At 38.3% G+C, this 21,467-nt stretch overlaps 1 protein-coding gene across 2 annotated transcripts in view; it reads left to right on the top strand.

The window, feature by feature from the left end:
* fn1b (fibronectin 1b) overlaps positions 1-21,467 on the top strand; it is a 34,929-nt gene that overhangs the window by 8,584 nt on the left and 4,878 nt on the right. Inside the window, exons 13-39 of one of the 2 annotated variants that reach the window (XM_077712678.1) lie at positions 703-824; positions 1,614-1,782; positions 1,865-2,041; positions 2,740-2,868; positions 2,941-3,030; positions 3,130-3,324; positions 4,666-4,944; positions 5,888-6,151; positions 6,229-6,323; positions 7,098-7,266; positions 7,986-8,072; positions 8,158-8,349; positions 9,680-9,958; positions 12,204-12,395; positions 12,471-12,560; positions 14,794-15,060; positions 15,975-16,091; positions 16,161-16,322; positions 16,388-16,543; positions 17,468-17,584; positions 17,672-17,941; positions 18,013-18,200; positions 19,483-19,570; positions 19,650-19,829; positions 19,920-20,009; positions 20,938-21,126; positions 21,242-21,331. In XM_077712678.1, the coding sequence (XP_077568804.1) occupies positions 703-824; positions 1,614-1,782; positions 1,865-2,041; positions 2,740-2,868; positions 2,941-3,030; positions 3,130-3,324; positions 4,666-4,944; positions 5,888-6,151; positions 6,229-6,323; positions 7,098-7,266; positions 7,986-8,072; positions 8,158-8,349; positions 9,680-9,958; positions 12,204-12,395; positions 12,471-12,560; positions 14,794-15,060; positions 15,975-16,091; positions 16,161-16,322; positions 16,388-16,543; positions 17,468-17,584; positions 17,672-17,941; positions 18,013-18,200; positions 19,483-19,570; positions 19,650-19,829; positions 19,920-20,009; positions 20,938-21,126; positions 21,242-21,331 (4,443 nt within the window). The remainder of the gene's footprint in view (positions 1-702; positions 825-1,613; positions 1,783-1,864; positions 2,042-2,739; positions 2,869-2,940; positions 3,031-3,129; positions 3,325-4,665; positions 4,945-5,887; positions 6,152-6,228; positions 6,324-7,097; positions 7,267-7,985; positions 8,073-8,157; positions 8,350-9,679; positions 9,959-12,203; positions 12,396-12,470; positions 12,561-14,793; positions 15,061-15,974; positions 16,092-16,160; positions 16,323-16,387; positions 16,544-17,467; positions 17,585-17,671; positions 17,942-18,012; positions 18,201-19,482; positions 19,571-19,649; positions 19,830-19,919; positions 20,010-20,937; positions 21,127-21,241; positions 21,332-21,467) is intronic. The other variant, XM_077712679.1, reaches the window with a different exon arrangement.

The following is a 21,467-nucleotide window of genomic DNA, read 5'->3' as shown; positions in this document are numbered from 1 at the left end:
TATGATACATAAAATATTTGCCCTCAAAACAAATTATGATACAAAAATATTTGCCCTCAAAACAAATTTAAATAGAAAATATTTGTTGTTTAGGCCCCCAAGACAATATTTATACTCATTTTAATATCCAAAAATAATATCTCCACCATCAGAAAACCTTTCAATGGATTAATAAACTAATTTTGGCCGCCTAATTAAAGAAATTAAAAAGTTACATGAAGTTACATCAAATATTTGCCCTCAAAACAAATTTTAATCAAAACTATTTGCTATTAAAACCCTCAAAAACAACATTTAACATCCCAAAATAATCTTTCCCCAATCAAAAAATCTGTCAATCCATTCATCAATTAATATTATCCACCAAATTAAATAATTAAAAAGACCTTCTGGATGAAAACCAAACCTCAACATGGCTCGCGACCAAAAAAAACGAGTTCGACCCCTTGCTGTGAGGTCACAATGTTTTAAATTGTTGTTTTGCAAAAGTTCACAACCCCGCTTGAATGTGGCAACCAAGACATTTTGGTCAGACACGGTAAATAGTGGGCAACATAGTAGTCAAGTGTGATGTCACAGCGGTGGTGGGGGTGGTGGGGTGGTGGTGTGATGTCACAAAAGCCAGCTTTCAGCGGCCGCCGCCCTCGCACGGGCGTGTTAACGCTCCTCGGGTGCTCATCCTGTCTCGCCGCAACTTTCCAGGTGGTCACCGGCCAGTTCAGGTCATCATCACGGAGGCCGGCAAGCAGCCCGACTCGCACCCCATCCAGTGGAATCCTCCCTCTTCGCTTCAGATCACACAGTACATCCTCAAGTGGAAGATTGTGAGTTCAACCTGTTTCATATCAAAGTACTGTTTCATTTCGAAGTACTGTTTCATATCGAAGTACTGTTTGATATGTAAGTACTTTTTGATATCTAAGTACTTTTTGATATCTAAGTACTTTTTGATATCTAAGTACTGTTTGATATCTAAATACTGTTTAATATCTAAGAGAGAAGTTTTATCTAAGTACTGTTTAAAATCAAAGTGGTGTTTAAAATCGAAGTAGTGTTTAAAATCGAAGTAGTGTTTAAAATCGCAGTAGTGTTTAAAATCGAAGTAGTGTTTAAAATCGAAGTAGTGTTTAAAATCGAAGTAGTGTTTAAAATCGAAGTAGTGTTTAAAATCGAAGTAGTGTTTAAAATCGAAGTAGTGTTTAAAATCGAAGTACTGTTTGATATCTAAGTACTGTTTCATATCTAAGTTCTCTTTAATATCTAAGTTCTCTTTAATATCTAAGTACTCTCTCTTTAATATCGAACTGCTCTTTAATATCGAAGTACTCTTTCATATCGAAGTACTGTTTCATATCTAAGTACTGTTTCATATCTAAGTACTGCTTAATATCTAAAAGAGAGTTTAATATCTAAGTACTGTTTCATATCTAAGTACTGTGTAATATCGAAGTACTGTTGAAACCAGCTCTCAAAATGATATTCATGAGAGAGTTTAATATCTAAATATCTACTGTTTTCAACAGTACTTGGATATTAAACCCTTTGTTATTTACCATTGAAGGCTAGTTCAATGATTTGAAAGCTTCCCCTAAAAGTTGTCTTTGATTTCCTAGAAAAATTCCCGCAACCCCTGGCGAGAGGTGGTGGTCCCCGGTCACCTGAACTCCTACACCATCGCCGGCCTTCGTCCCGGGGTCACCTACGAGGGTCAACTTATCAGCATCCTCCGCTATGGCCAACGCGAAGTCACGCGTTTTGACTTCACGACCAACCACGGTTCCCGTGAGTAAACCAGGACCAGAAAAACCAAGTCACTCCAGTATGTAGACCCGACCTGAACCTCCATTTCCATCTCCGTCTCAAGTGGAAACGTCTGAAGGCGAGACCAACAAACCCCCGACATTGGTGGACACCTCGGAATCGGTGACGGAAATCACCTCTAACAGTTTTGTGGTGTCCTGGACCTCGGCTTCGTCCACCATCTCCGGTTTCAGGGTGGAGTACGAGCTCAGCGAACAGGGCGCGCAACGCCAAGTCTTGGGTAAGAAAAAAATACAAAGAACCAAGACGTCTAAATGGGTACTCGGACGTTTGGTCGCCCGGACGTTTGGTCGCCCAGACATTTGGTCGCCCGGACGTTGGGCCGACCGGACGTTTGGTCGCCCGGACGTTTGGTCGCCCGGACGTTTGGTCGCCCGGATGTTTGGTCGACTGGACGTTTGGTCGCCCGGATGTTTGGTCGCCCGGATGTTTGGTCGCCCGGATGTTTGGTCGCCCGGATGTTTGGTCGCCCGGATGTTTGGTCGCCCGGATGTTTGGTCGACTGGACGTTTGGTCGACTGGACGTTGGTCGCCCGGACGTTTGGTCCCCCGGACGTTTGGTCCCCCGGACGTTTGGTCCCCCGGACGTTTGGTCCCCCGGACGTTTGGTCGCCCGGACGTTTGGTCCCCCGGACGTTTGGTCGCCCGGACGTTTGGTCGCCCGGACGTTTGGTCCCCCGGACGTTTGGTCGCCCGGACGTTTGGTCGCCCGGACGTTTGGTCGCCCGGACGTTTGGTCGCCCGGACGTTTGGTCGCCCGGACGTTTGGTCGCCCGGACGTTGGGTCGCCCGGACGTTGGGCCGACCGGACGTTTTGGTCGCCCGGACGTTTTGGTCGCCCGGACGTTTGGTCACGGCCTAAATGTGGAGCTCCGCCCCCCGTGAATGCTAATTGGACTGTCCTCATCCCCGTTTCAGACCTTCCTCGATCAACCTCATCGGTCACCATCGGCGACCTTCTCCCCGGGCGCCGCTACAACGTCAATGTTTACGAACTTCCGGATGATGGAGACGCCACCCTCATTTTGTCCACTTCGCAGACCACAGGTAGACTTCAAATGGGTGTACAATGTGGTACAATGGTTGCTAAAAAAAACTAAAAAATCCTTTTCTTCACAGCTCCAGACACTCCCGCTCGTCACACCATCGATGACGTCGGCGAGACGTCGATCCGCATTAGATGGTCCAAACCTCAAGCTCCTATTACTGGTAAAAAAACGAATTTCATTTTTTTTTCAGTTATGTATCATATTAAAACAATTTTAAACTATTTTTATTGCCTTTTTTGACGCCTGTTTGTCCTTCCAGGTTACCGCGTGGTCTACACACCCTCGCTAGAGGGCAGCAGCACCGAGCTGAACCTTCCCGATTCGGAGACCTCCGTCAACCTGGTGGACCTTCACCCGGGGGTGCTCTACAACATCAGCATCTTTGCCGTGGAGGAGAACCTGGAGAGCCAACCTGTTTTCGTCCAAGTCCAAACCACTGGATCTTCTAAACCAGGTATTTTGGATTGAACAAACACCGCGTAGATGTTTTTTTTGTTGAATTTTGTGACCACCTGAGAACAGCATGGCCCCAAAATGACCTCCGTTTGTCTCAGAAAGGGAAAAGAATGTGGAATAAAGTTCTTATCTTAAGGTCAGGCGGACAAAAACAATGTTTATTAGGCTTTTGAAAGTCAAACCAGATGTTTTGGTGGAAAAAAAAATTCTAGTGTTTTGTTTAACGCTTTCAGGGACTTTGTTCACGAAAGTGGACCACTTTTTAGTTAAGTAATAATAGACTATTTAAACATGGTAATTCATAAAAAAATGTAATTCTTATTGTTATTAATCATTTTTTTAGGTTATTTTAATATTTGCCCAACCACTTCAATAAAAAACAGCCCAAACTACAAGTTAAGTTGTTTCCATCATATAATACCATTGATATTTTAATATTTTAACCAAAAAAATAATGCTTAAAAGTGGTAAATAACATGTTGTTTTTACCAGAAATGTTAAAAACTATTATTTCCATTTCAGCGCTAAATAACACCATATTTCTTCATTTTTGAATGTCAAAAAATACATTTGTCAATTGAAGTTGCTGTTGAAATTGTCTTTTTATCAAAAATAGGAACTAATTTAAAAACAAAATGTAACACACAACACCAAAAAAAATCTTATTACAGTGTGACCGCTGTATTTTAATGTCATTTTTGAAATGATTTTGTTTCAGAATTTGTGCCCATACAACTGAGAAATGACATGCAGTTCACACTTCAACCGTTAGAGGCGCTAAAATTCAAGTATAGCAACGTAGCTGAATTTAAACTGAATTGAATGCCTTGAATTCATCGTTATACAAGTGTAATGAGATTTAAACAGATAAATAATCAATAACTAATAATAAATCATTGGTCAACATAATAAATAAAAAGTCAACATAATAAATAGGTAGTAGTCAACATTAAATGAAGTGGTCAAATAAATACTACGCACTTATTTCTTTATTCATGTTTGTTTTTTTAACTTATTTATTACTTATTTATTTATTCATTTATATATTTTTTATTGACTCATTTATTACTTATTTATTTTTGTTTTTTTCCTCTTAACTTATTTAAATGTATTTATTTTTTCTTTATTTATATATTTTTTATTAACTTCTTTATTAGTCATTTATTTCTTCATGTAATTTTCCATTACTTATTTATTATTTATTTATTTATTTACACAATTTTTAAATTAACTTATTTATTACTTTTTATTACTATTTATTACTCCATAATTTCTAAAGTCTGTCATTTAGACTTTTAGTGAAGATTTCTTCATTATGCAATTTTTTTTTTGACCACAGAGGAGGTAGCCCCGCCCACCGACTTACAGTTCTACGAGGTGACAGATATGAAAATCACCATCACGTGGAACGGCCCACCCAGCGAGGTGACGGGTTACAGGGTGACCTTTTCCCCCGTGGCCCCCGACGGCAGCGAGATCCGCCCCCTCCAGTTACCCGTCTCCCCCAACGCCTACGCCGACGTCACCCACCTGCAGCCCGGCACGCTCTACCGCTTCTACGTCTACGCCATCAACGGCGGCGTGGAGAGCGAGCCGCTCATGGGCGAGATGGTTACCAGTAAGTCTGCAAAAAATTATATATGCATGGAAAAATGTGGATATGTTTTTACAATATACTTCCAGGCACTCGTACATCAAATGTTTGCTCAAAATTGTACTCGTATCTCAAGATATTTTGCTCAAAATTTTACTCGTATCTCAAGAAAAATATTTGCTCAAAATGTTACTCGTATCTCAAGATATTTGCTCAAAATTGTACTTGTATCAAGATAAATATTTGCTCAAAAATTTACTCGTATCTCAAGATAAATATTTCCTCAAAAATATACTTGTATTTCAAGATAAATATTTGCTCAAAATTTTACTCGTTTCAAGATATTTGCTCAAAATTTTATTCGTTTCAAGATATTTGCTCAAAATTTTACTCGTTTCTAGATATTTGCTCAAAATTTTACTCGTATCTCAAGATATTTGCTCAAAATTTTACTCGTATCTCAAGATATTTGCTCAAAATTTTACTCGTATCTCAAGATATTTGCTCAAAATTTTTACTCGTATCTCAAGATAAATATTTTGCTCAAAATTCTACTCCTATCTCAAGATTTTACTCGTATCTCAAGATAAATATTTGCTCAAAATTTGACTCGTATCAAGACATTTGCTCAAAATTTTTACTCGTATCTCAAGATAAATATTTTGCTCAAAATTCTGCTCATATCTCAAGATTTTACTCGTATCTCAAGATATTTGCTCAAAATTTGACTCGTATCTCAAGATAAATATTTTGCTCAAAATTCTACTCATCTCAAGATATTACTCGTATCTCAACATAAATATTTGCTAAAATTTTACCCGTATCTCAAGATATTTGCTCGAAATTCGACTCGTATCTCAAGATATTTGCCCAAAATTCGACTCGTATCTGAAGACAAATATTTGCTCCAAATTGTACTCGTACTTTCTTTGACACCCCCCCCCCCCCCCCCCTGTCACCCCCTCAGAACCGGACTCACCCAGCAACGTCCAGTTCACGGACGTGGGTCCCGACAGCGCCCTGGTCATCTGGGAATCCCCCCGCGCCGTGGTGTCGGGCTATCGCCTCTTCTTGAGCGTCCAGGGCTCGAACCCCATCGAGAAGAGGATCCCCGGCGGGGTCACCCAATACGCGTTGAGAAACCTGCGGCCCGAAACCGATTACACGGCCGCCCTGCACTCGGAGCTGGACGGTGTACTCAGCGAGCCCACCACCACGTATTTCACCACAGGTTGGCGCCAGAAACCAGATTTCTCCAGTTGAGCAAACTTGACGATCGGTCGCCATTTTTATTGTCCTGTTTTGCAGCACCCCAGATGGGAAACGCTCCAGTTTTCAACACAGAAGTCACCGATACCGCCATCATTATTACTTGGACGCCGCTACGCAGGTTTAGCTACAAGGTAGGACTTCATAACTTTAGTTTTGACATTCTTTAATGGCTTTATTTATGTATTTTTATCCCAGAAACCTGTTGTGAATACAGCTAGCTAGTGAGGACATAGCATACGGAGTTAGCATTTAAAATGAGCAAAACAGTTGTGAATACAGCTAGCTAGTGAGGACATAGCATACGGAGTTAGCACTTAGTGAGGACATAGCATACAGAGTTAGCATTTAAAATTAGCAAAAAAGTTGTGAATACAGCAAGGATATAGCATACGGAATTAGCATTTCAAATGAGCATACAGTGTTAGCATTTCAAATGAGCAAAACGTTGTGAATACAGCTAGCTAGTGAGGACATTGCATACAGAGTTAGCATTTAAAATGAGCAAAAATGTGTGACTACGTACAGTTAGCTAGTGAGGACATAGCATACGTAGTTACCATTTAAAATGAGCAAAAATTTTGTGAATGGTGCTAGCTAGTGAGGAAATAGCATACGGAGTTAGCATTTAAAATGAGCAAAAAGTTGTGAATACAGCTAGCTAGTGAGGACATAGCATACAGAGTTAGCATTTAAAATGAGCAAAAATTTGTGACTACGGACAGTTAGCTAGTGAGGACATAGCATACGTAGTTAGCATTTAAAAGGAGCAAAAAGTTGTGAATACAGCTAGCTAGTGAGAACATAGCATATGGAGTTTGTATTTAAAATTTTGTGACACATTTTTATTAAATATAATAATAATATAATATATATATAATATACTAATTTTGAATCTTTTTTCCTAGCTGTCCGTTCTCCCCAGCCAACAAGGAGAGTCCCCAAAACACAAGACGTCGGACAACGGCCAGCTTGAAATCAGCGGTCTGATTCCCGGAACTCCGTACACTTACAAAGTCCAGCCCATCTTCAACGGGCGCCCCCGCGGAAACCCCGTCACCCGCAACGTGGTCACCGGTGAGTGCACGTCACGTCGGGCAATCTTTTGGGAGGGTTCATGTGTCAAAGTGGCGGCCCAGGGGCCAAATCTGGCCCGCCGCATCATTTTGTGCGGCCCGGGAAAGTCAATGATGACTTTCTGTTTTAGGATGAAATTAAAATGAAGAGTATAGATGTATATTATATTTCCTGATTTCCACCCTTTTAAATGAATCATTGCCATTTTTGATTCCATTTTTTTTCCATTTTTAGTTCAAAAGTAATTTTGTAAAATCTAAAAAGATATTTAAAAAATGTAATATTCAGGGCTTTTAATCCAGTTCTTTTAATCCATTTATTAAAAAAAAATATTGTTATTTAAAAAAAACAGTGTTTTTAGTTCAAAAATAATTTTGTAAAATCCAAAAATATATTAAAAAAAAGCTCAAATAAACATTATTTTAGATCTATAAAAAAAAGTGAATATTCTGGCCTTTTTCATCCAGTTTGTTTAATCCATTTATAAAAAAAATCTACATATTATTGTAATTTTCTAATAATTTTTATCTGTTTTTAGTTCAAAAATATTTTGTAAAATCTAAAAAATATATTTAAAAAAATCTAAAATAAACATTGTTTTAGATCTATCAAAAACAGAATTTTCTGGCCTTTTAATCCAGTTCGTTTAATCCATTTATAAAAAAAAAAAATCTAAATATTATTGTAATTTTTTAATCATTTTTTTTTTCTGTTTTCAGCTTTGTCTCCTCCCACCGACCTGAGAGTCCAGACCAACTCGGACACGGGAGATTTGGCCGTCCACTGGACCGCTTCCAGAACACCGGGTAAATATCGACCCCACCCAGTCTAGACCTTTTCCCTTAAGTCTACCGACGGTGACGTCTCTTTTCCCAACCACCGTCTTTGCAGATATCACGGGCTACCGAGTCTCCAGCACCCCCAACGGTGGCCAAAAGGGAAACAGCTTGGAAGAGTTGGTGAGGGCCGACCAGACCTCTTGCGTTCTGGAGAACCTCAACCTCGGGATGGAGTACAACATCAGCGTCTTTGCCGTCAAGGACCATTTGGAAAGTCTACCTGTGTCCACCATCATCACCACCGGTAAGTGCTGAGGGGAAAAGTTAGCTTAACATACATTTAATGGGCCGCTAGCATTAGCAAAATGGGTGTTTCGAGTCATTAAAACTGCCGTCATTTACTGATTGGTACCGATAAAGTAGTCAAACTGTATTTTCTGGCATATACGCCATATTTGTCAAGAAAAAAATGGACTGAATCCAGGGTAAGGCTTATATGCGCACAAATTAAATACAAATAAGACTTAATTTGCACCAATCTGTAAGGTAGTTATTAGATTTCTCTTATAATATTACAGTGGATGACTTCATTCTCTTACTATTGTAATCACCGTATTTTCTTGCAAATAGGCCTTATTTGTGGCAAAAAAAAATTTTTGACTGAAATCCAGGGTAAGGCTTATATGCGCATAAATTCATTAGATTTAATATGCACCAATATTCTCGGTGGTTATTAGTTTTTTCTCATAATATCGCAATGGATGACTTTATTTTCCTACTATTGTAATGACAATATTTTCTCACATATAGGCCGTATTTGTTGCTAAAGAATTTTTTGACTGAAATCCGGGGTAAGGCTTATATGCGCATAAACTCATTAGATTTAATATGCACCAATATTCAAGGTGGTTATTAGTTTTCTCGTAATATTACAATGGATGACTTAATTCCTCACATTTTCTCACATATGAGCCATATTTTTCACTCAAAAAATTATGACTGAATCGAGGGTACGGCTTATACGCGCATAAATTAGACTTAACATGCACCAATATCACTCATAATATCACAATGGATGACTTCAGTCTCCTACTATTGTAATGACCATATTTTCTCGCATATAGGCCATATTTGTCACTAAAAAAATGATGACTGAATCCAGGGTATGGCTTATATGCGCATAAATTAGACAATTTGTTCATTGGCCCCTCCCAGTCGAAAATGTTTGGACCCCAGCAAGTTAAAAAAATCCTCTAAACGTAACATCCAATACACATTCCACCCTCGTTAATATCATAAACATAACGTCAACAACCTCCAAAATCTGCCATTTTTCAAATCCACCTTCCATTTAATCCTCACAATTAATCATAATTCCATTCCTCATGGCCTCATATAGTCAAAACAAACTTTTTCCCCCCCTACGATAACCCGCATTCGCATCATTTCTGCATGAAATTCCCGTGTGTGATTATCATGTGATGAACGCACGTTATCTGTTGATGTTTTGTCCAATTTGTCCAATGTTTGTGTCCTTAACAAAAGTCTTTTGTGTTGTCCTTGTTAATGTCGCTTGCGCTTGGCACCCCCGCATACCCCCCCAAACCTACACCCCCCCCCCCCCCCCTCGACAGACATACCCCCGCCAAGACACATTCGTTTTGTCGACATTACCGACACCACCATTGGCCTACGTTGGATCCCCCTGAACTATTCCACGCTAACGGCTTACCGGATAACGGTGGCCACGTCGGGCGAGGGTTTGCCCATTTTCCAAGACACGGTGGACGCGGCGGCCGGGTATTACACGCTGCGTGGTTTGGAGCCCGGCGTGGACTATGACATCAGTATCGTCACGGTTACGGAGGAGGGGCAAAGCCGGCCCAGTACACATACCAAGCAAACGCAAGCGGGTGATTCTCAAATTTCACTTTATGGATGGGGAGGAGGACATTTTTAATCAGTCTTTAATCAGGATTATCTTATATTGTTTATATTCATTCCAGAATTGGTGGTCATATTTTGAGTTTTTAAAGAGGAAAATTTGAAAAAATTTTTTTTTTTCATATTTTAACAAAAGGCGATTCGGTGGTTAAGTGGTTAGTGATTTGGCCTCGCAGCTTTGGGATCCTGGGTTCAAATCCAGGTTGGTCCACCTATGTGGATTTTGCATGTTCTTCCCCTGGGCTTGCGTGGGTTTTCTCTGGGTACTCAAGTTTCCTTCTATATTGCAAAAACATGAATGCTAATGCTAAGCTAATTTATACTAAATTCCCGCTAGTGATGAATTGGTTGTTTATCTTATCGTGCCCTGCGATTGGCTGGTCAAATTTACCCCTTGCGGGTACTTGAAGTCAGTTGAGATAGACTCCGGCACCCCCTGTGACTCTAGTGAGGATAAAGCAGTTCAGAAAATGACAAAAACATTTTTAACTATTCTAATTCCAACGTTAAAATATCTCTTATCGTGAAAATATACGTTTAAATGCAGGGGTGCTCAACTACCTTTTTTTTAAATACCCAAATTCGCTCGACGTCCACTAGAGTACGCAACAGCTGAGACAGCTTCCAGCATATAATTACAGCGCACGTTTGAAGTGTCCAAGATCAATGTATCGCTTAATGAGAAGCGGTTAATGTCCATTTATTCTATTTTTTTAAGGCCGTTTTGTATTGGGAGTCAAATTTAGGGGCGACAATTTTCATAAAAGTTCCTGTTTATGGGTTTTTTAAGGGTTTTAATTTGAAATTTGGAGAGAATATCCGCCAATTCTGGAATGAGTGGCCTATTCAACAAACAGTGGTACCTTGATTTACAAATAAATTTGTTCCATGACCTCACTCCTAATTCAAATTACTCGTAATCAAAATTTTAGAGAGGAAAACTTACTTTACATATTTATCCGCCATCTTTGAGGGAAATTATAATGGGAAGTTAATTCAGGTGTGTAAACAAACTCACCAAAATAATATAAAATAGTGGGAATTTTCCAATTGCAATTTTGTAGCTAACTGCCAATTTTTAACAATCATAATATTATTATTTTAATATTCTAATTGCTTGTTTTATCGTAAAATGATGATTTTTATTTGGTAAAATACTATTTTAACTTCATAGTCATTCTCTAAAATCCTTGTTAAAGTTAAAATTTTTCTTCCCAAACTGCAAAATTAATAATTTTCTTTCCCAACAATTAAAACGTAGTATTTTACTTAAAAAAAAAAAAAAAAAACACACAAGGTTGACCAAAACGGATTCATTTTCTGGCGGAGAGGACGACAAAAACAGGTATTTTTGACTTTTGTCCTAATCTACTACATTTTTAAACGATAGCCAAAAGTGAATTTTGACTAAACAAATATACGTTATAACACTAAAAATACGGAATGTCAATAGAAATGTCAAATTTTCTGACCTAAACGCATCAAAAAGTGATTACAATTGTCAACCATATGTTTGTGTATGTAAACAAAAGGTGTACACAACCATATGCTAGTAAGCTAATGCGGCTAACTTGTTCCAGACAAGCTAACAAGGTCAGTTCTATTTTTAGTGATTAACCAATCAGCCAAATTAAAACAAATTAACCCCACCCACCTGCGGTACCCTTTTAAATATAATAATAGTAATTTTAATCTAGTCTAGTCATAAATACTACAGGCAATTTGGTCAAAATAAGACTAAAACTTCACCAAAACGACCAAAAAAACCATCAAATCAGTTTATTTTTTCCCTAAAAACACAGCAATATGTATTACTTTATCACAAAAAGCAATTTTATGCTACTTTCACCTCAAAATCCTTTCACCAATAAACAATAAACATCTTAAAGCTAAAGCTAATGCTACAAGCTAACACATGAGCACTCACTTATAACCACAACGTTATCAAAAACGCTTAAAAAAAACAGCACAAACTGGACATTCTAAACCATTACAGACCATTTGTCTATATTTTCTCACTATGTTGTAAAGTTAGCTAGTGCCACTTAGCATTTTAGCGCTAGAAAAACACTATCATGTCAAATTTTTGTCCTCCCAACTGAACAAAAACCTGTAAATCACATCTTTTCTGAGTCAGGGCACCACTATTTGACCTTTAACCTTTGGAGTGTATTACCCACACATGCTGACGGCGTTGTACCCTCACCCCCACAGTGATCCCGGCTCCCACCAACTTGCAATTTGGAGGCGTGGGTCCCGACCACATCCGAGTGACGTGGACCGTCCCCAACGCCGCTACCCCGAGCGACATCTCGCGTTTCGTCATCCGCTACGCACCCGCCACAGACGGTCGTAATTTCAAGGAAGTCAACGTGGGCGGAGCCTCCAATACCTTCTTGCTGGAAAGTAAGAACGGCACTTAAACTAGTTTTGTATGTTTTTAAATGTGGGTTAACTAATTTTTTTTGTTCTTCCCTTCAGACTTGGTTCCTGATACCGAATACCGAATCAGCGTGGTGTACGTTTACGGTGAACGAGAGAGCAATCCGGCCATCGGAACGCAAAAAACAAGTAAGTGCTCATCCTCACAAGGGTTGCGACCCTTTATTACTGGTTGCAGTTCCTCTTATTAAGCGTTTAAAAAAAAATATCAAAAAAATCAAATTTGTGGATGGGGTGCCTTTTTAATCCATTTGTGTTGATCACTGGTGGGAAAGTGGCGGCCCGCGGGCCAATTGTGGCCCGCCCTATTATTTTTTGAGGCCCAAGAAAGTAAATGTTGAGTGGCGACTTTCTGTTTTAGGATCAAATTTAAATGTATAGAGTATAGATGTAGGTTAAATTTCCTGATTTTTTTCCCCCCTTTTAAATCAATAATTTTAATTTTTTTAATCAATTTTTTTCTGTTTTTAGTTCAAAAATAATTTGGTAAAATCTAAAAATCAATATATAAATATTTTCCGTTTTCCAGTTTATTATTGAACATAATTTTTAAAACTATTTTGTTTCCATTTGAAATAAAAAACAGGATTAAAAGAAATTTTCCATTACTAAGAAAAAAACTCAAATACACATTGTTTTAGATCTATAAAAACAGACTATATAAGGCTTTTGGTCCAGTACTGCACTGGATAACTAAGTTATTACATAGTATATATACTATATATATATATATATATATATATATATATATATATATATATATATATATATATATATATATATATATATATATATATATATATATATATATATATATATATATATATATATATATATATATATATATATATATATATATATATATATATATATATATATATATATATATATATATATATATATATATATATATATATATATATATATATATATATATATATATATATATATATATATATATATATATATATATATATATATATATATATATATATATATATATCTATATCTATATCTATATCTATATCTATATCTATATCTATATCTATATCTATATCTATATCTATATCTATATCTATATCTATATCTATATCTATATCTATATCTATATCTATATCTATATCTATATCTATATCTATATCTATATCTATATCTATATCTATATCTATATCTATATCTATATCTATATCTATATCTATATCTATATCTATATCTATATCTATATCTATATCTATATCTATATCTATATCTATATCTATATCTATATCTATATCTATATCTATATCTATATCTATATCTATATCTATATCTATATCTATATCTATATCTATATCTATATCTATATCTATATCTATATCTATATCTATATCTATATCTATATCTATATCTATATCTATATCTATATCTATATCTATATCTATATCTATATCTATATCTATATCTATATAGATAGATAGATAGATAGATAGATAGATAGATAGATAGATAGATAGATAGATAGATAGATAGATAGATAGATAGATAGATAGATAGATAGATAGATAGATATAGATAGATATAGATATAGATATAGATATAGATAGATATAGATATAGATATAGATATAGATATAGATATAGATATAGATATAGATAGATATAGATATAGATATAGATATAGATATAGATATAGATATAGATATAGATATAGATATAGATATAGATATAGATATAGATATAGATATAGATATAGATATAGATATAGATATAGATATAGATATAGATATAGATATAGATATAGATATAGATATAGATATAGATATAGATATAGATATAGATATAGATATAGATATAGATATAGATATAGATATAGATATAGATATAGATATAGATATAGATATAGATATAGATATAGATATAGATATAGATATAGATATAGATATAGATATAGATATAGATATAGATATAGATATAGATATAGATATAGATATAGATATAGATATAGATATAGATATAGATATAGATATAGATATAGATATAGATATAGATATAGATATAGATATAGATATAGATATAGATATAGATATAGATATAGATATAGATATAGATATAGATATATATATATATATATATATATATATATATATATATATATATATATATATATAAGTTTTTGCCATGTGGGAGGACACTGGAGTACCCAGACAAAACCTACACAAACCCTTGGGAGAACAATCAAAGTTTACTGTTACGACCAAACGTCCGGGCCACCAAACGTCCGGGCGACCAAACGTCCGGCTACCAAACGTCCGGTCAACGGTGAACGGGTCAGTTTTGACCCAATTTTTTGTAGAACCTGATTTTGAGGGCAATTTCTCCTCCAGGTCTGGACTCGCCGAGCGCTCTGGACTTTTCCGACATCCAAACCAACGCCTTGACCGTCCAATGGCGGGCCCCCGCCTCAAAGATCACGGGCTACCGGATCCGTCACCAAAAAACCAGCGGCGGTCGCTCCAAGGACGAGAGACTCCCCCCGAGCAGGACTCGCTACACCTTGACCGGACTGGCCCCGGAGACCGAGTACCTGGTGGAGGTCTACGCCGTCAAGGGCGCCCAGGAGAGTCCGCCGGCCACGGGAACGCGAGCCACAAGTAAGTGCCAAAACAAAAACAAAATATGCCGTCCGTATTCCACTCGTGGAAACCTGACCCAAACTATGGCCCGTGAGCCACATACGGCCCCGCTAGGCTTTTTAATCTGGCCCACTGACATTGTCCAAATAATTGTATTTTTGTATTTTTTATTTAATTTATTTTTTATTTTTTGATTTTTTTTAAATTTATTTTTATTAGACGAGCAAACTACGGCCCGCGGGCCACATACGGCCCGGTTAGGCTTTTTAATCCGGCCCGCTGACGTTGTCCAAATAATTTTATTTTGTATTTTTTATTTAAATGTTTGTTTTTTATTTAAATGTTTATTTTTTATTTAAATGTTTATTTTTATTTAAATGTTTATTTTTTATTTAAATGCTTATTTTTTATTTTTTAAATTTATTTCTATAAGCATGAGCAAACTACGGCCCGCGGGCCACATACTGCCCGCTAGGCCTTTTAATCCGGCCCTACGACATTGTCCAAATAATTTTATTTTTGTATTTTTTCAGTAAAAATAATAATAATAATAATAATTATATTTTTTAATTTTTTTTATTATTATTCCTTTCCCCAAGATGGCGCCGTCACGCAGAAGCCAGTGGCAGTAGCTCTGTCCACTCTTATTTGTTTTTCGTCTTTTACAGCCACTCTATCTTTTTTAAATGACATTTTAATACTTCTTAATACATTCCTTTTAACTATACTTTGTACTTTATACTTTTGACTTTAATGATGACTGATGAGTATGTTAATACTTCAGCCCTTTTTTCTGTTTAAGTTTCATATGTACTGTTAACGGATGCACTTTTTTACATGTATCCTATCTTGTGCTGACCCCGCTCATCTGTCAAATTTTTAAACTCACTGTGGCCCACCCCTTGCCTTATTGTCTCCGCCTCTTTTTGCAGTCTCCGACGCCCCCACAGACCTGGAAGTGGTTTCATCGTCCCCCACCAGCATCTCCATTCGCTGGGACGCCCCGTCGGTTGCCGTCAACCAATACCGGATCACTTACGGCGCTGCAGGTGGGCTTAAATTTTGACTTTTATCTTTTGTCTTTGATTGACAGCTAATATTTCTTTTTGGACTTCCAGGTGCTTCATCTCCCCAAGAATTCACCATCCCAGGAACTCAAACCACAGCCACCATTACGGGTCTGCAACCGGGTAGCGACTACACCATCACGGTTTACGCCGTGATCGAACGAGGCGATAACCCCGCCTCCAACACCCCCGTTTACGTCACCCACAAGACCGGTGAGTGCCTTGAAAGTGGACAGGCTTCTTTTGATTGGACGCTGACATCTCCATTTGTCTTTTAGACATCGAGGCACCGGCGACCATGGACGTAACTGACGTTAACGACAACGCCATCACGGTCCGATGGTCGGCTGCTCGGGGGCCCATTACCGGATATAGAGTCACGGGGGCCCCCAAAAATGGCCCCGGTCCGTCCTACTCTAAGGACGTTTCTCCCGGTAAGTAACCTGAAAATGTACTTGTTGCGTTTTGGTTCGGTTTTGAAGGTCTTGGTGTCCCAGTGGATTTTTAAAAGTGTCAGACTTTTTGTCTTTTTGTCTGTACAGTGGTACCTTGAGATATGAGCTTATTGCGTTCCGGGACTGAGCTCGTATGTTGATTTACTCTTAACTCAAATGAAGGTTTCCCATAGAAATTAACTAAAAACGGATTACTAGGTTCCAACTATCTGAAAAAACACCCAAAACAGGATATTAGATTGGAAAAACATTTTTATTTGTTCTAATTCGCTATCTATTAACAAAGTAACAAATAACTAGTGGTTTAATAGTACTAAAATGTTTTTTCATGGTACTAAAATTAGACAAAATTTCCCAAATGGGATGAATAAAGTTATCCAAACCAATATTAAAAGAAATGAATACAGTGTTACCTTGAGATATGAGCTTAATTTCTTCCGGGACTGAGCTCGTATGTCAATTTACTCTTAACTCAAATGAAGGTTTCCCATGGAAATGAACTTAAAACAAATGAATTGGTTCCAACCCTCTGAAAAAGCACCAAAAACAGAATAATAGATTTGAAAAAACATTTGTATTACTAAAATTGACAGATTTTTTTTTGCATGGCAACACGCTCGTAACATAAAATAAACCAATCTAAATCAACTTGAAAATGCACGAAAATGTCTGCCTTTTTGGGGACCAAAACGTCCGGGCGACCAAACATCCTGGCCACCAAACATCCCGGCCACCAAACGTCCGGGCCACCAAATGTCCTGGCCACCAAACGTCCGGGCCACCAAAACGTCCGACCCACCCAAACGTCCAGACCACCTAAACGTCCAGGCCACCAAACGTCCATTCACATGCCTTTTTTTGAGTCATTTAAAGACACCTTGTTGTTTTTTTGTCTCTTCCCAGCTCAAACGGAAATGACTCTCACGGGTCTGATGCCCACCACCGAGTACATCGTGAGCGTCTCCGCCCTCGGCGCCGACGGCCAACCCTCCTCTCCAGTGGTCCAAAACGCCATCACGGGTCCGTCCGTCCGTCAACCAACTTAAAAAAACAGTTTTAGTCAACAAACCCCGCCCCTCTAAATCCTCTCATCCCTTTCCCCAACAGCCATGGACCGTCCCAAAGACTTGACCTTCTCCGACATCGACGCCAACTCCATGCGCATCGCCTGGGACAGTCCCGAGGGCGCCGTGACGTCGTACCGCGTCCTCTACGCCAGCCCGGAAGACGGCGAGAGGGAACTACGTCCGGCACCCCGAGGCGATCAGGACAACGTGGCCATTAAGGGTCTTCGCGCCGGGACCGAATACACCGTCAAAGTCATCGCCCTCAATGGACACACCCCCAGCCCGCCGTTAGTGGGAACGCAGTCTACGGGTATGATGAAACCGGTTCGATACCCACGTTTTGGCGGCTTATTTTTGACTTTTCGTGTCTTTTTGTGTTAGTTATTCCGGCTCCAAGCGATCTGGTCATTTCCGAAGTGACGCCCACTTCCTTCGCCGCGTCCTGGCAGGCACCCGACGCCAGATTGTCGGGGTATCGCATAGTGGTCAACCCCGAGAATGTCAACAGCCCCGCCAAGGAGCTCAACGTAGCCCCCGACACCACCCGCGTACTCGTCCCTGGACTCATGGTAAAAACTCATTGCTTCAAATACAGATATTATACTCATAATATTATTAGTTTGATCTCATAATAGCACAGTGGATGACTTAGTTCTTCTACTATTGTAATGACCGTATTTTCTTGCATATAGGCCATATTTGTACCGTATTTTCACGACTATAAGGCGCACACTCAATGAATGACATTTTTTTCCATATATAAGGCGCACTGGATTATAAGGCGCACTGTATTATAAGGTGCACTGTCTATTTTGGAGCAAATTTAAGACCTTAAGTGCGCCTTATAGTGGTGAAAATAGGGTAATTGCTATTGACTTCCAGGTATGAAGCACTCACTACTTTACAGTCACCTCTAGAGCCAGCCATTTTGGATTTTTTTGTTATAAAATCTTGCAGTGGGGGAGGAGCTATAAATGGAAGATGTTGTAAACTAAGATGGCGTCTGCATATTTAACAGTATTGAGTATTCAGTTCAGGCGTTTTTGTTTTTTTTAATATCCGACAGTGGTGGTTTTTCGTTTTTGGTTTTCTGTTTTTTTCCATATATAAGGCGCACTTGATTATAAGGCGCACTGTTTATTTTGGAGAACATTTAAGACTTTTAAGTGCGCCTTGTAGTCGTGTAAATCCGGTAGTTAAAAAAATGATGACTGAATCGAGGGTACGGCTTATATGCGCAAAAATTAGACTTAAAATCGCCACAAAGAAAGACAATATGGCCGATACGGTCATTTATTTCAAAATAGAGAAAAGATAAACAGATAAAAGGCTTAACAATATTTATTTTTGACATTTATGAATGAAAACAAGAAGAAAAATATATAATAATACCTAGATTATAAAGTATAGATACATAGAGTAAAGATACAAGAAGAAAATTAAATAAATAATAATACATCAAATATACAGTATCTTAGAAATCCCATGTACGATGTTTTTGCTCAAAATTTCCCCTTCAAAGTAACACATTTGTACTCCCTATTAAAACCATGAATATGGAGGTGAAAATTGTCAATCAAGATGCGGCTTATACGAGAGAAATTGTCAAATTCAACCATTTTAGGGGCCATTTTCTGGGCGTGGCTTATATGCGAAGGCGGCTAATATGAGAAAATACGGTATATTTTTTTAGTTTTTTCTTGGTCTTTTGGACTGAGACTTTTTCTGAAGTATCAACACTAAATTCCTATTGGCATAATTAGCTTATTTAAAAAAAAAAACGTCCAAAAACCATTTTTAAGCACCTTTAAAAAATGTCTCCACCCGTGTATTGACCCTCTTTCTCCACAGGTGGCCACCAGATACCTCATCCACGTCTACGCACTTAAAAACTCCGTCACCAGCAGACCACTAGAGGGCGATGTCACCACCCTGGAAGGTCTCAGAGCTCTTTTATTGGGGTAAACGCCATTAAAATGAATCCCAAAATGACCCCGCCCCTTGACTCCGCCCCTCAGACGTCAGCCCACCTCGCCGTGTCCGCATCATGGACGTGAAGGACGACTCCTTCACCCTCAACTGGCGAGCCAAGTTGGAAACCATAAGTGGGTTCCTCATTGAAGCCACGCCCCAAGGCGCCTCCCGTCCAACCATCAGCGAGACCACCCCGGCTGATGTTTACACTTTCACCGTGACTGGTACGCTACGCTAACAAATTCTTTGTCCCAAACAAATTTGCCGCCATCTTACCAGGTCGCCATTGTTTTGTTTTTATTTTTTTTACGAAGGTTTGAAACCCGGAACCACCTACTTGGTCCACGTGTACACCTTGAACGGCAACACCAGGAGTACCCCCGTTTCTCTGACTGTTCAAACAGGTAGAATTTATTTGTTTTAGGTTTATTAATAATTATACTTTAATATAATTCTTAAACAATACAGGACATCTGATTCAATTATATGTATTTAATTAAATTGGCAAACAATTACAAAGTTATTGATTAGTCCAATTGTGTATGCAAAAACAACAGCTGTAACAATCATGGCATATCAGGTATTTAATAATAACAATTAAGGTTGGAACTCAAAAACAAGTCCATTGGAAATTTAACCAAAAAAAAACCCATTCGGCAAAACAATTCCATAATCAAGTGAAAAGGGTGTCACCATTTACGACAATATTCGACTACCGTATTTTCACGACTATAAGGCGCACTTAAAAGTCTTAAATTTTCTCCAAAATAGACAGTGCGCCTTATAATCCAGTGCGCCTTATATATGGAAAAAAACAGAAAACCAAAAACTAAAAACCACCACTGTCGGATATTAAAAAAACACAAACGCCTGAACTGAATACTCAATACTGTTAAATATGCAGATGCCATCTTAGTTTAAAAAAATCTTCCATCCTATAGCTCCTCCCCCACTGCAAGATTTTATACAAAAAAAATCCAAAACATCCACAATGGCTGGCTCTAGAGGTGACTGTAAAGTAGTGAGTGAGTGCTTCATACCTGAAAGTCAATTCGCAATTACCGTATTTTCACCACTATAAGGCGCACTTAAGTGTCTTACATTTTCTCCAAAATAGACAGTGCGCCTTATATATGGAAAAATGTCATTCATTGAGAGTGCGCCTTATAATGCGGTGCGCCTTATAGTCGTGAAAATACGGTATAAGTAATAGTATTACAGAATTAATCTGACTGTTTAAACAGGTCAAATTTCTTTGTTTTTGTTTGGGCAACTGTTCGATTTGACCCTGATTTCAAAATCCAAAGCCTAACGTAGCATTTTTTTCGGCAGCAAAACCGTCGATCCAATCTCCCACCAACCTCCAGGTGACCTCCGTCACCCCCAACTACATCTCCTTCACCTGGCAACCCCCGGCCACGCCCATCACGGGCTACCACGTCACCTACGGCGAGCCCAGGACCATTCCCGAGGAGTTGGAGCCTCAGCCTCACGCCGGACAGAACTACGCTACCATTTCGGGTAGGGGAGGAGTTTAGTTTCGGTCAATGGGATTGGTCACCCGTGACTGGTCGCCCGTAAATGCATATGCAGCAAAAAAACAACTAAAAATGTTTGTCTTACTGTGTGTAATCAGGTCTCAAACCAGCAACCGAGTACATCATCAAGATTGTCGCCATCCAGAATGGACAGAGAAGCACGCCCCTGGTGGCCAGAATCAGAACTCGTGAGTATTTTATTTTAGGGACGTCATGGTACACAAAAAAAAATCGTATTTTCTGGCATATTAGCCACAACCGCGTATATGCCACATTCTTAAAATGGTCTAAAAATAGTTGAATTTTTTATAATTTCCCTCGTAT

This window comes from Stigmatopora nigra, chromosome 3 (assembly GCF_051989575.1).
Source record: "Stigmatopora nigra isolate UIUO_SnigA chromosome 3, RoL_Snig_1.1, whole genome shotgun sequence".
Lineage (NCBI taxonomy): Eukaryota > Metazoa > Chordata > Actinopteri > Syngnathiformes > Syngnathidae > Stigmatopora > Stigmatopora nigra.
This window is presented reverse-complemented; position numbering and strand designations above follow the sequence as displayed.